The 16,092-nt window shown below is 43.8% G+C and overlaps 1 protein-coding gene across 1 annotated transcript in view; it reads right to left on the bottom strand.

The window, feature by feature from the left end:
- Positions 1-16,092, bottom strand: part of LOC124622175 (acetylcholinesterase-like) — a 115,816-nt gene that overhangs the window by 78,191 nt on the left and 21,533 nt on the right. Inside the window, exons 2-3 of the mRNA XM_047147818.1 lie at positions 14,765-14,884; positions 3,731-3,865 (exon numbers count right to left, since the gene is read on the bottom strand). Coding sequence (XP_047003774.1) covers positions 3,731-3,865; positions 14,765-14,884 — 255 coding nt within the window. The remainder of the gene's footprint in view (positions 1-3,730; positions 3,866-14,764; positions 14,885-16,092) is intronic.

The raw sequence follows: 16,092 nt of genomic DNA, 5'->3' as shown, positions 1-16,092 counted from the left end.
CGTATTCGATATCAGTAATTTTGGATTTAAAAAACCCAATGTTTGTCTTATGCAATACAAATTGTTTTCTATTGATCATATACGATTTTACTAACCCATAGACAACTCCTTTAATACCCAAGTTCCACAGCTTTTCAAGTAATATGGTGATGTTGACACAATCAAAAGCTTTTTTCTAGATCAAGGAATGCTCCAGTAACATACTCCTTTTTCTCTATGGATTTTATTATTTCTTCTATTAATTGTGCTGCGGCTACTAAAGTTGACTTGTTTCTAATAAAGCCATTGTGGTTTTGAAGTACTAAATTGTGTTCACCCAGAAATGTCATTAGTCTAGTATAAATAACTTCAACTACCTTAGAAAATTCGGGTAAGACCCAAATGGGGCGGTAGTTTTCACTTTTATGTTTATCACTTTCCTTGTGAATTGAGGTTACTTGTATTATCTTTAGATTATCTGGGAAACAACCTGATGCAATTACATCATTTACTGCTTTGGCCATGGCATCATGTATGTTGTCTATGCATCTTTTCAGTGTATTGATAGACAATCCATCATAGCCTCCTGATTTTGTATATTTTAATGTATTGGCGGATTTTCCGACAGACGAAAAGTACCCATTAAAAATATTTGCGATCAGATATTTGCATTTCATGACACACCCTTTATGGTTTATAGTTAGACCACTAGTTAATTTATCCTTACAATCCTTAAAGCTATTTATTACTTTCCAAACAGCTAAGCCAGTGTTAGTAGAGTTTATTAACATTGTGGCTACGTATTTACTTTTATTTTCTAGCAGTAGATCTTTATGATAATCATTATAGCACTTAAATCTACGTTTAGTCTGCTATTATTGTTATTAGTCAGTATGGATGTGAACTTAACACAGATGGTTCAAATGGCTCTGAGCACTATAGGACTTAACTTCTGAGGTCATCAGTCCCCTAGAACTTAGAACTACTTAAACCTAACTAACACATCCATGTCCGAAGCAGGACTCGAACCTGCGACCGTAGCGGTCGCGCGGTTCCACACTGTAGCGCCTAGAACCGCTCGGCCACTCCGGCCGGCGAACTTAACACACAAGTGCCAAAACAGTGTACTGTATTCTATGCCTCTTTCCCGTACAGACCTTATCGAGCTGCAGAAAGGTACCGGTCCATCTCTGTGACGCACGGATTCTCAGCACAACATAAACATGGGATCAGTATACGACTCGTCACCCGTCCAAAATTCTCTCAGAGGTAATTTCGACAGTAGTTTACCGTTTGTATGTATACGAAGGAGAGCCCATTGTTGCTTGCAATTTCTGCAACCAGTATGCATCAATCCCAAAGAGAAAATAGCATTTTCTGCTCTAGAAGAGAGGAAAAAAGAGTGACATTTCAATAACGAAAGGATTTTCTCTCTAGGAATTAAGACCTTCTGAAACGTATGGTGTGTAACAACACCCTGTGCGGTTATAGGGATACGAATTCTGTCTTTCAGTTGTCAGCTGAAAATGTCTTTTAGCACACTCTTGGAAATACCAACGCACGTTCAAGAAAGTATACTACAAAAGGGTGTGCATTTTATGCCCACTAGGAAAAATTTAATATACGTATTTCGCTGATTGTTGTTTACTTTTACTTACAACATAGTTTTTAAAGAGATGTTGATGTGTAAGTAGGGTCCTCTACTTGAATTTATGGAATATGACATTTATTGTGAAAAGTCAAAGCTACTACTACGACATAAATTTTCGATTAAGTTTATCCGAAGTATTTAAAACATTTGTGAAATCTGGTAGAAGACTTCATTAAAAACAATAAATATATTTTTTAGAGTTTTAAAATGTAAAATTACTTGAGTACAATATTTTCGAAAGGTTGACATAAAGTATCCACCCCCTGGAATTTTGGTGGTTAATGTGACATTTTTTGTTATTTTTGTTTCTTCTCAACAGCATTTTCTCCATACTCCTTTTTTTCTATTGCTGGTTTTTAATTTTCGTTTCCATCTAGTATTATGAGACTATAAAAAAATTTCGTGAGGGTTTCGTGGTTTGTAAGGGAAATGCCGTAACTGATAACACTCCAGTTCACTCAGAACTGGGAGCCCCCCTCCTCCACGTTTAAGCCAATTCAGTCGTCTTTATGTCGGCACACCTGCCCTCCCCATACTGTTTCAGATAACTTTATAAAATCACTTCCTACACTACAAGCCATTAAAATTGCTACACCACGAATATGACGTGCTACAGACGCGAAATTTAACCAACAGGAAGAAGATACTGTGATACGCAAATGATTAGCTTTTCAGAGCATACACACGAGGTTAGCGCCAGTGGCGACACCTACAACGTGCTGACATGAGGAAAGTTTCCAACTGATTTCTCATACATAAACAGCAGTTGACCGGCCTTGCCTGGTGAAACGTTGTTGTGATGTCTCGTGTAAGGAGGGGAAATGCGTATCAACACGTTTCTGACTTTGATAAAGGTCGGATTGTAGCCTATCGCGATTGCGGTTTATCGTATCGCGACATTGCTGTTCGCGTTGGTCGAGATCCAATGACTGTTAGCAGAATATGGAATCGGTGGGTTCAGGAGGGTAATACGGAACGCCGTGCTGGATCCCAACGGCCTCGTATCATTAGCAGTCGAGATGACAGGTATCTTATCCGCATGGCTGTAACGGATCGTGCAGCCACGTCTCGATCTCTGACTCAGCAGATGGGGACGTTTGCAAGACAACAACCATTGCACGAACAGTTCGACGACGTTTGCAGCAACATGGACTATCAACTCGGAGACCATGGCTGCTGCTACCCTTGACGCTGCATCACAGACTGGACCGCCTGCGAAGGTGTACTCAACGACGAACCTGGGTGCACGAATGGCAAAACGCCAGTTTTTCGGGTGAATCCAGGTTCTGTTTACAGCATCATGATGTTCGCATCCGTGTTTGGTGACATAGCGGTGAACGCACATTGGAAGCGTGTATTCGTCATCGCCATACTGGAGTATCACCCGGCGTGATGGTACGGGGTGCCTTTGGTTACACGTCTCGGTCCCCTCTTGTTCGCATTGACGTCACATTGTACAGTGGACGTTACATTTCAGATGTGTTACGACCCGTGGCTCTACACTTCATTCGATCCCTGCGAAACCCTACATTTCAGCAGGATAATGCACGACCGTATCTTGCAGGTTCTGTATGGGCCTCTCTGGATACAGAAAATGTTCGACTGCTGCCCTGGCCAGCACATTCTCCAGATCTCTCACCAATTGAAAACGTCTGGTCAGTGGTGGCCGAGCAACTGGCTCGTCACAATACGCCAGTCACTACTCTTGATGAATTGTGGTATCGTGTTGAAGCTGCATGGGCAGCTGTAGCTGTACACGCCATCCAAGGTCTGTTTGACTCAATGCCCAGGCGTATCAAGGCCGTTGTTACGGCCAGAGGTGGTTGTTCTGGGTACTGATTTCTCAGGATCAATGCAACCAAATTCTGTGAAAATGTAATCACATGTCAGTTCTAGTATAATATATTTGTCCAATGCATACTCGTTTTATCATCAGAATTTCTCCTTAGTGTAGCAATTTTAATGGCCAGAAGTGTACAATTAGACTCACCCTCTGTACTTTTTTGCAATGTATCTTATCGTGTAATTATAATTAGTTCTCCCAAGCGTTTGACTACCGTGTGCTTTGCCGAGCACCGACAGTGCTGCGCTCTCGCTCACCTGGAAACGCAGTTCCCCTAGCGGCGGCTCCGCGTACGGCACTCCCCTGAAGCTGGCGTACTGCTGGCCAAGCTCGCTGGTGACTACGGCGCCTCTGAGCATGCCCTGCTCCACAGTTGCGTACACGTCTTCTCCCTGTGAGGACACCAGAGGCTTTGTGTTACTTCTCTGACACTTGAGTCAACTTACACACTCATGGTCAAAAGAGCTAGAAACACATACGCAGCAGCGCATAGTATCTCTTTTCACCTTGACAAAAGTGAGGAGGCGTCGTTGCATGGAATCTACGTGAGACCGAAAGTGTTCTGAAACAATGGTTCTGTGGTGTGCGTATTGTAAGACCTTCAGTACACACACCATCAGATTATTTGACTTGTCGCTCTAACGAAGTAGGCGAGTGTCAGCAATATGTCTCGTGGTCTTATCGTGGCGTGCTTATCTTCTGCCGTTAGGTCAGACGATAGAAAGGCCACTTGCATGCTTAGAGTAGCAGATTGACGGAGACCAACTTTAAACAGAACTTGATTAATTTTCACACACATTTATTAAAATAACAACAAGCATAAAAATTACTTAACTAGGTTCTGGATGCTATTTAAAATTGACAGTCTGAAGTTTCTTTGGTATTGGTACGTTAATATTATTCTCACATATATCTCTGATACTTGACAAAAGTGTATATACATGTATATTCATGGCTATGTACAGGAATATGGTAATCTTATTAGGCGCAGACTGAAACTTGACTATAGACTGGTACAGACAAATGTAGAACCCGTACAGACTAATGCAGACTGGTACAGACTGGTGCAGACAAATGCACACTGACTAATCGGAGGTCTGTACACTCGTTATAATACCTCGCGCGTCCATGTATCACTGCGCGAGTGTGTTCCGTGAGGAGAAAAGGTTCTACGTTAGCAGCAATCTCATTGGCTGCGTTACATATTAATACACGGATTGGCGGAAGCAGAATTTGGTCCGTCTATATGGCAGCGCCATCTCGTAGTGCGGAGGCAGACGAGCGCTGCGCCTGCGCTGTTGTGCTTAGCGGGGCGCGCTCTAGTGGGAAAGTTGTGTACGCACTGACTACGCGGAACTACGTACACAACAGGTTCATTGGCAGTGCTGTGAGGGCGAGTTGTAAACCAGTTGGAAGTTATAAGAGTCGAGGGACGTGAAAGGGAAACAGTGGTGAGACAGGGTTGTAACCTATCCCCGATTTTATTTAATCTGTACATTGATCAAGCAATAATGGAAACCAAAGAAAAATTTGAAGTAGGAATTAAAATCCAAAGGGAAGATATAATAACCTTGAGGTATGCCGATGACATTGTACACTCCTGGAAATGGAAAAAAGAACACATTGACACCGGTGTGTCAGACCCACCATACTTGCTCCGGACACTGCGAGAGGGCTGTACAAGCAATGATCACACGCACGGCACAGCGGACACACCAGGAACCGCGGTGTTGGCCGTCGAATGGCGCTAGCTGCGCAGCATTAGTGCACCGCCGCCGTCGGTGTCAGCCAGTTTGCCGTGGCATACGGAGCTCCATCGCAGTCTTTAACACTGGTAGCATGCCGCGACAGCGTGGACGTGAACCGTATGTGCAGTTGACGGACTTTGAGCGAGGGCGTATAGTGGGCATGCGGGAGGCCGGGTGGACGTACCGCCGAATTGCTCAACACGTGGGGCGTGAGGTCTCCACAGTACATCGATGTTGTCGCCAGTGGTCGGCGGAAGGTGCACGTGCCCGTCGACCTGGGACCGGACCGCAGCGACGCACAGATGCACGCCAAGACCGTAGGACCCTACGCAGTGCCGTAGGGGACCGCACCGCCACTTCCCAGCAAATTAGGGACGCTGTTGCTGCTGGGGTATCGGCGATGACCATTCGCAACCGTCTCCATGAAGCTGGGCTACGGTCCCGCACACCGTTTGGCCGTCTTCCGCTCACGCCCCAACATCGTGCAGCCCGCCTCCAGTGGTGTCGCGACAGGCGTGAATGGAGGGACGAGTGGAGACGTGTCGTCTTCAGCGATGAGAGTCGCTTCTGCCTTGGTGCCAATGATGGTCGTATGCGTGTTTGGCGCCGTGCAGGTGAGCGCCACAATCAGGACTGCATACGACCGAGGCACACTGGGCCAACACCCGGCATCATGGTGTGGGGAGCGATCTCCTACACTGGCCGTACACCACTGGTGATCGTCGAGGGGACACTGAATAGTGCACGGTACATCCAAACCGTCATCGAACCCATCGTTCTACCATTCCTAGATCGGCAAGGGAACTTGCTGTTCCAACAGGACAATGCACGTCCGCATGTATCCCGTTCCCGTTCCACAGGGCTACATCCAGCATCTCTACGATCGTCTCCATGGGAGAATAGCAGCCTGCATTGCTGCGAAAGGTGCATATACACTGTACTAGTGCCGACATTGTGCATGCTCTGTTGCCTGTGTCTATGTGCCTGTGGTTCTGTCAGTGTGATCATGTGATGTATCTGACCCCAGGAATGTGTCAATAAAGTTTCCCCTTCCTGGGACAATGAATTCACGGTGTTCTTATTTCAATTTCCAGGAGTGTAATTCCGTCAGAGACAGGGAAAGACTTGGAAGAACAGTTTATTGCAATCGACAGTGTGTTGAAAGGATATAAGACGATCGTCAACAATAGCAAAGCGAGGATAATGGAATGTAGTCGCATTAAATCAGCTGATGCTGAGGGAATTAGATTAGGAAATGAGAAACTTAAAGTAGTAAAGGAGTTTTGCTATTTGGGGAGCAAAATAACTGATGATGGTCGAAGTAGAGAGGATATAAAATGTAGACTGGCAATGGCAAGGAAACGTTTCTGAAGAAGAGAAATTTGTTAACATCGAGTATAGATTTAAGTGTCAGGAAGTCGTTTCTGAAATTATTTGTATGGAGTGTAGCCATGTACGGAAGTGAAACATGGACTATAAATAATTTGGAAAAGAAAGGAATAGAAGCTTTCGAAATGCGGTGCTACAGAAGAATGCTGAAGATTAGATGAGTAGATCACATAACTAATGAGGAGGTATTGAATAGAATTGGGGAGAACAGGAGTTTGTGGCACAACTTGACTAGAAGAAGGGATCGGTTGGTAGGACATGTTCTGAGGCATCAAGGGATCACCAATTTAGTATTGGAGGGCAGCGTGGAGGGTAAAAATCGTAGAGAGAGACCAAGAGATGAATACACTAAGCAGATTCAGAAGGATGTAGGTTGCCGTAGGTACTGGGAGATGAAGAAGCTTGCACAGGATAGAGTAGCATGGAGAGCTGCATCAAACGAGTATCAGAACTGAAGACCACAACAACAATCTCGATAGCTCAGTCGTTCAAAAATTTTCAAATATTTGTGACTTCTTAAGGGACCAAACTGCATAGGCCATCGGTCCCTAGACTCGTACACTACTTAAGGTAACTTACGCTAAGAACAACACAGACACCCATGCCAGAGGAAGGACTCGAATCTTCGGCGGGAGCGGTCGCGCAGTCAGTGACATGGCGCCTCTAACCGCGAACCCACACCGCGCGGCTCAGTCGTTCAAGCCTTTGCTTGCAAAATGCAAATTCCCAGGCTACAGCTCAGTTCATTACACATATTAAATCTGTCACGAAGTTATAATACAACTCCCACTCCACTACGTTTTAGGGGCTGAAGGGAAGGGGGGGGGGGGAGGGAGGATAGCTTGCACAGTGATTCCTAAACACAGGGTTTTCAAATGGGAAGGAGCTCAAAGCACTATGGGACAACATCTGAGTTCAACAGTCTCCTAGACTTAGAACCGCTTAAACCTAACTAACCTAAGCACATCACACACATCCATGCCCGGTGCAGGATTCGAACCTGCTACCGTAGCAGCAGCACGGTTCAGGACTGAAGCACCTAGAACCGCTCGGCCACACCGGCCAGCTGGGACGTGGTGATAGAATGTGTAGGCGTTATAAGACATGGTGAAGAAATTGGACGAATTTTCCTTGGCAGAGGATACTGAGAAGGTATAGGTGAATTGCTGAATGGCAGTGTTGTTCTGTGCACAACAGAGAACCAGAACCGGAGAATAAAGAAGAATCAGTTAGATGTCGGAACCTGTAGGGTATACGTAAGTCTGTACAATGAACAGTATTAGAAAGGCGTATGTCTAGAACGAACTGGTAATAGAGTCATGTGTCAGAGGCTAAGCGAAAGCACAAGTGAGGCGTTCCTGAATTTGGGAGCATATGATTAATTCTGGGTATATTTGGAGTCCCCCCCCCCCCCCCATGAACCATGGACCTTGCCGTTGGTGGGGAGGCTTGCGTGCCTCAGCGATACAGATGGCCGTACCGTAGGTGCAACCACAACGGAGGGGTATTTGTTGAGAGGCCAGACAAACGTGTGTTTCCTGAAGAGGGGTAACAGCCTTTTCAGTCGTTGCAGGGGCAACAGTCTGGATGATTGACTGATCTGGCCTTGTAACACTAACCAAAACGGCCCTGCTGTGCTGGTACTGCGAACAGCTGAAAGCAATGGGAAACTACAACCGTAATTTTTCCCGAGGGCATGCAGCTTTACTGTATGGTTAAATGATGATGGCGTCCTCTTAGGTAAAATATTCCGGGGGTAAAATAGACCCCCATTCGGATCTCCGGGCGGGGGCTACTCAAGAGGACGTCGTTATCAGGAGAAAGAAAACTGGCTTTCTACGGATCGGAGCGTGGAATGTCAGATCCCTTAATCGTGCAGGTAGGTTAGAAAATTTAAAAAAGGAAATGAATAGGTTAAAGTTAGATATAGTGAATATTAGTGAAGTTCGGTGGCAGGAGGTACAATACTTCTAGTCAGGCGAATACAGGGTTATAAATACAAAATCAAATAGGGGTAATGCAGGAGTAAGTTTCATAATAAAAAAACGGTGGTGCGGGTAAGCTACTACAAACAACATAGTGAACGCATTAATGTGGCCAAGATAGACACGAAGCCCACGCCTACTACAGTAGTACAAGTTTATATGCCAACTAGCTCTGCAGATGATGAAGAAATTGATGAAATGTATGATGAGATAAAAGAAATTATTCAAGTAGTGAAGGGAAACCTAAATTTAACAGTCATGGGTGATTGGAATTCGAGAGTGAGAAAAGGGAGAGAAGGAAACATAGTAGGTGAATATGGATTGGGGGTAAAAAATGAAAGAGGAAGCCGTCTGGTACAATTTTGTACAGAGCATAAGTTAGTCATAGCTAACACTCGGTTCAAGAATCATAAAAGAAGGTTGTATACGTGGAAGAATCCTTGAGATACTAGAAGGTATCAGGTAGATTATATATTCGTAATACAGAGATTTAGGAACCAGGTTTCAAATTTTAAGACATTTCCAGGGGCAGATGTGGACTCTGACCACAATCTATTGGTTATGAACTGTAGATTAAAACTGAAGAAACTGCAAAAAGGTGCGAATTTAAGAAGATGGGACCTGGATAAACTGACTAAACCAGAGATTGTACAGAGTTTCAGGAAGAGTATAAGGGAAGCCGAGCTCGGGGAAGATCAGTTTGGATTCCGTAGAAATTTTGGAACACGTAAGGCAATACTGACCCTACGACTTATCTTAGAAGATAGATTAAGGAAAGGCAAACCTACGTTTCTAGCGTGACAGGAGTGGGGGAAAGAAATACAGTAGAAGAAGAATGGGTAGCTCTGAGGGATGAAGTAGTGAAGGCAGCAGAGGATCAAGTAGGTAAAGAGTCGAGGACTAGTAGAAATCCTTGGGTAACAGAAGAAATATTGAATTTAATTGATGAAAGGAGAAAATATAAAAATGCAGTAAATGAAGCAGGCAAAAAGGAATACAAACGTCTCAAAAATGAGATCGACAGGAAGTGCAAAATGGCTAAGCAGGGATGGCTAGAAGACAAATGTAAGGATGAAGAGACTTATCTCACTAGGGGTAAGATAGATACTGCCTACAGAAAAATTAAAGAGACGTTTGGAGAAAAGAGAACCACTTGCATGAATATCAAGAGCTCGGATGGAAACCCGGTTCTAAGCAAAGAAGGGAGAGCAGAAAGGTGGAAGGAGTACATAGAGGGTCTATACAAGGGCGATGTACTTGGGGAAAATATTATGGAAATGGAATAGAATATAGATGAAGATGAAATGGAAGATACGATACTGCGTGAAGAGTTTGACAGAGCACTGAAAGAACTAAGTCGAAACAAGGCCCCGGGAGTAGACAACATTCCATTAGAACTACTGACAGCCTTGGGAGAGCCAGTCCTGACAAAACTCTACCATCTGGTGAGGAAGATGTATGAGACAGGCGAAATACCCTCAGACATCACGAAGAATATTATAATTCCAATCCCAAAGAAATCAGTTGTTGACAGATGTGAAAATTACCGAACTATCAGTTTAATACGTCACAGCTGCAAAATACTAACATGAATTCTTTACAGACGAATGGAAAAACTGGTAGAAGCCGACCTCGGGGAAGATCTGTTTGGATTCCGTAGAAATTTTGGAACACGTAAGGCAATACTGACCCTACGACTTATCTTAGAAGATAGATTAAGGAAAGGCAAACCTACGTTTCTAGCATTTGTAGACTTAGAGAAAGCTTTTGACAATATTGACTGGAATACACTCTTTCAAATTCTGAAGGTGGCAGGGGTAAAAACAGGGAGTGAAAGGCTATTTACAATTTGTAGAGAAACCAGATGGTAGTTATAAGAATGGAGGGGTATGTAAGGGAAGCAGTGGTTGGGAAGGGAGTGAGGCAGGGTTGTAGCCTACCCCGATGTTATTCAATCTGTATATTGAGCAAGCAATAAAGGAAACAAAAGAAAAGTTCGGAGTAGGTATTAAAATCCATGGACAAGAAATAAAAACTTTGAGGTTTGCCGATGACATTGTAATTCTGTCAGAGCCAGCAAACGACTTGAAAGAGCAGTTGAACGAAATGGACAATGTTTTGAAAGGAGGATATAAGATGAACATCAACAAAAGCAAAACGAGGATAATGGAATGTAGTCGAGTTAACTTAGGTGATGCTGAGGGAATTAAATTAGGAAATGAGACACTTAAAGTAGTAAAGGATGATTGCTATTTGGGGAGCAAAATAACTGATGACGGTCGAATTAGAGGAGATATAAAATGTAGACTGGCAATGGCAAGGAAAGCGTTTCTGAAGGAGAGAAATTTGTTAACATCGAGTATAGATTTAAGTGTCAGGTAGTCGTTTCTTATAGTATTTGTATGGAGTGTAGCCATGTATGGAAGTGAAACATGGAGAATAAATAGTTTGGGCAAGAAGAGAAGGAAGCTTTCGAAATGTGGTGCTACAGAAGAATGCTGAAGACTACTAATGAGGAGGTACTGAATGGAATTGGGGAGAAGAGGAGTTTGTGGCACAACTTGACAAGAAGAAGGGACTGGTTGGAAGGACATGTTCTGAGGCATCAAGGGATCACAAATTTAGCATTGGAGGGCAGCTTGGAGGATAAAAATCTTTGAGGGAGACCAAGAGATGAATACACTACGCAGATTCAGAAGGATGTGGGTTGCAGTATGTACTGGGAGATGAAGAAGCTTCCACAGGATAGGGTATCATGGAGAGCTCTATCAAACCAGTCTCAGGACTGAAGACCACAACAACAACAACAAATTAAAATGGCTCTGAGCACTATGGGACTTAACATCTGAGGTCATCAGTCCCCTAGACTTAGAACTACTTAAACCTAACTAACCTAAGGACATCACACACATCCATGCCCGAGGCAGGATTCGAACCTGCGACCGTAGCAGCAGCGCGGTTCCGGACTGAAGCGCCTAGAACCGCACGGCCACAGCGGCCGGCAACAACAACATATTTGGAGTTCCGATTTTATTTATTTCGTAGCTAAATTAGCACATATGGCGGGGGTGGGGGGAGGGGTGCTGTCAGTTGCCACACTGCCGCTCTTCAGAGTTTGCTTAAAGCCATAAAATACCGTAAAATTAATAAAAACAATGACCTAAATCATGATTATGTGATAATATTAGACGTCTCCATACCGGAGAGGATGATGGCCCTGTGAGTTTCAAGCAACATTTCCTAAGTGAAGGATTTGGATGCAGATGTGATTGGAGAGGAGGCGGTATGAGAAAGGATGCAGGATGAATACTGGTAAAAGTAAGAAGGAAATTAGGTGGTAGGGAGCAGATGGGTAGGATTTCAGTTATGCAATGTGTATTGGACCCTTCGTTTGAAGTACAAGAACTAGGGTAAATGATAACACAGCTCTACAAAATAAAATTTTTTTTTCGTTGCCAGGGGAGTTTGAACGAAAATGGGATATTGTTATGATACTCATTCCGAGTATATTTGTACTTTTTCCAAATTGGCTCTGGTTTTTGAGATATAGGTTATTTGTGGAAATGAGAGTTTCATGTGGATAATATCGACTGCAGGGTCCATATATGGTGTAATGTATTTGCTACCTGTTTTTTAATTAGTGATATTGTACTATCTTTATTAAACAATTGTGCTCAGGTAGTGCATCTGTGTGGTTGAGGATTACATCATGCAAACATCTCACTGTCAGCATGTGTTCAGTCCTGTAGTGCGGTGCGTGTGTTGAAGATATTGAGGGTTGTGCAGATTTGAATTCGGCGGTACTCGACATTCATTTGTTGGCCGAGGTAATCCCCGCAACAGCCGATAGGTAGCGTTCAGTGTAAACAAGAAAAATGGCGATGGTCGAAAGTCACACACATGTGCAGTGCAGCGTCAAGGAGATAGAACCTTTTCATCGTGACGTAGCAAATAAGAGGTGAGTATTCATTTCACACAAAACAATTAATGATGTTTGTTGGATGTGATTGACATGCAAATACAAGAAAGTTCTGCATAATATGTAGTATTTGTGCAATTTTGTTTTAGGAAAACATGAGTTCTTCACGCCGTCTTTGTGTGAACCATCCAGATGAGTTCTGCTACATTTGTGGTGAATACGTTCTTCAGAAGAACAGGAAGAATATCACTCCTTTTGTGAAGGAAGCGTATCTGGCATATTTCGGAATTAAACTTGGAGATCAAGACAAGGCGTGGGCACCCCATAAAGTTTGTAAATGCTGTGTGGAGTGCTTACGGCAGTGGACAAAACGAAAAAGGAAAAGCTTAAACTTCGGAGTGCCTATGGTATGGCGAGAGCAGAAGAACCATACAGATGATTGCTATTTTTGCATTGTTAATGTGAAAGGTTTTAATAGGTTCAAAAAACGAAAGTGGGAATATCCCGATTTGGAGTCAGCAAGAAGACCGGTGGTGCACAGCTACGATGTTCCTGTACCAACCTTCACAACATTACCCACGCTAACATCATCAGATGACGATGTGCACGGCGAGGAATGTACAAGCAGTGGTTCGGAATACGAAGGACGTGAGACACAACCCCAGCAGTTCGACCAGAAGGAGCTCAGTGACTTGATACGAGAACTCAATCTTTCAAAGCAAGCATCAGAACTCTTTGCATCCAGGCTTAAGGAAAAGAACTGTCTTCATCCAAGTGTTAAAATAACAGCTTATCGGACGAGAGAAGAAAACCTTCTTCCATACTTCAACCAAGAAGAGGTTATAGTGTATTGCAGCAATATACCTGGACTTTTACTTGAATTGGGGCTGCCGGAATATAGACCAGAGGACTGGCGTCTCTTCATAGACAGTTCCACTAGAAGTTTAAAATGTGTTCTCCTACACAATGGCAATCGTTACGCATCTATTCCAATTGCCCACTCAACAAAACTTTGTGAAGCATATGCTAACATCAAGATGGTTCTGCAGAAAATTCAGTATATGCAGCACCAGTGGTTGATTTGTGTTGATTTGAAAATGGTGAACTTCTTGCTTGGACAACAAAGTGGATATACAAAGCACCCATGTTTTATCTGCATGTGGGATAGTAGGGCAAAGCACGAACATTGGAAGCAGAAAACATGGCCTCCAAGGGAACATATGGCTGTTGGTGAAGCAAACATCATCATGTTTGATGCAATTGACAGGATGAAATGATCTCAAGGAAGATTTCATGGTCTCATAGAGGAACGCAGTCGAAACCATCCGGGAAACGGTCACGAATTTATGGCGTTGTAAGGAAGATGAGGTGTGATGATGGAGCCGCACCGGAAAGCTACAGTTCTCAAGGAGCAATATATACAATGCGGTGTTGGAATTCTAGTCAGAGGGAGACATAACACTGGTGAACGTGTTCAAGATGTTTGGAGAGATGTAAGTTAATCAACTGTTTAGGCTACTGATGAGGGAGAGGAGACGGATATGGAAAGCAAGGCAGAGTCGTAAAATTCAAGGATTTGCAGGAAGTGATAAAACTTGGAAGTGACGGATATCTATGCAACAATTACATAGATGGGGATGGGACCGAGGAGGGTCTTGTAGCTACGTATAACAATCGATTTGTTTAGATCCTGAATTATACCAGTTGATAGTTCTTATACTAATCTGTGGTTTCTTTTGACTGTGGGGGTTCCACGTTATCTTTCTGTCGACTTTTAATTCGAGGAATTTCAAGTTTTTAGTACTGATTTGGTCGACAGAAGACTGTTAGGTAGAGGTCTCGAAAGCTTTGGTGGTTTATATATAGGTACTTCCTTGGTTTTTGCACGATTGATTGAGAGGTACAACTGGCTAGACCAGATGTGACGTTATTGGGTTGGAGTTGGAGTGATTATTGAGACGAATGGAGCGTGGCATGGACAGAAAAGAAAACGGTCCGTCAGCATATTGGCGTAGGTAAGCGGGAGGGGACGATTTAAAAAGGTCGGCTGTATATGTGAGATAAAGCATTTGATTCAGGACGGATCTGTAAGTGGAATTCACGGTGGTGCCCAGAGATGTAACGAATGAATAAGCAGTCATCTATTGTGAATGCACATTATGAGTGGTGTCTGCGACAGGTGCCACTGAATACTGAGTATTTTGAGCATGACTTGTAGAATAAGCGACAGAGCTGCGTGCGCAGTCTCACCTCTACCACCAGCGGTGACGCCTGGACTCCGGGTCGTGTTGCTTCAGCACTGGGGCGAGGTGTTGCCGAGATTCCAGGCTGTGACTCGGCAGTGTGGGGCCCCTGATGCAAGTACCGGCCCTGCAAACACACAAAACTGCTGCTAGTGCCGTCTCGTCTGCAGATAGTACTATCGTAACTATATCTTCAGAGTACTGTCACAGTGTAACATAATTATACAATCTTGTCATTATTGCTGTCAAAGTTTCTAACCTCTGGCAATGGGAAAGACACTAGCGCCACAGAATGCCAGTCGTGAGGTTAGTGTTTTTAAATACTTTTCTATTTAATTTACAAAATAATTCTATAGTTGTGCAGTCTAAGTGACAGTAAATTATCAGATGGTTCAAATGGCTCTAAGCACTATGGGACTTAACATTTGAGGTCATCAGTCCCCTATACTTAGAAATACTTAAACCTAACCAACCTAAGGACATCACACACATCCATACCCGAGGCAGGATTCGAACCTGCGACCGTAGCAGCAGCGCGGTTCCGGACTGAAGCGCCTGGAACCGCTGATTATGAAATAAATGCAAAAAGAGGCGAATCTCACTGATTCAATGACATAAACGTTTTGTTATTTATCCACTGTCCCTGACGTAAAAGCTATGTTAAAAATCAATATACATGATAATACTCGCACTCGTCGTATATCTCAATTAAAAGTGTAGCTTACTGTCTGCTTGGAGCGCAGCTATCGCCTTGTACACTGAAGTGTCAAAGAAACCTTCCGTTCCTCTAGAGACTTGCGGTACACGACTGTTAGAAAGGGGGCAGGTTCTTTCGCGTACTCTGTGTAGAATCGAATTGGTATCCCGTCAGGTACAGTGGACAAGTGAGTTTGAAGTGGGGATTTTCCCGTACGACCATTTCAAGAGTGTACCTTGAGTATCAGCAATCGTATAAAACATCAAATCCTCGGAAAAAGATCCTGCAAGAACGGGACCAACGACGACTGAAGAGAATCGTACAACGTGACAGAAGTGCAACCCTTCTGCAAATTGCTGCAGATTTCAGTGCTGGGCCGTCATCAAATGTCAGCGTGCGAACCATTCAAAGAAACATCATCAATATGGGCTTTCGCAGCCGAAGCCCCACTCGAGTACCCTTGACGACTGCACGACGAAAAGTTTTACACCTCGCCTGGGCCCGTAAACATCGACTTTGGACTGTTGATGACTGGAAACATGTTGTATGGTCGGACGAGTCTCGTTTCAAATTGTATCGAGCGGATGGTCGTGCACGAGTATGGAGACAAGCTCATGAATCCGTGGATCCTGCATGTC

This window comes from Schistocerca americana, chromosome 7 (genome assembly GCF_021461395.2).
Source record: "Schistocerca americana isolate TAMUIC-IGC-003095 chromosome 7, iqSchAmer2.1, whole genome shotgun sequence".
Classification (NCBI taxonomy): domain Eukaryota; kingdom Metazoa; phylum Arthropoda; class Insecta; order Orthoptera; family Acrididae; genus Schistocerca; species Schistocerca americana.
This window is presented reverse-complemented; position numbering and strand designations above follow the sequence as displayed.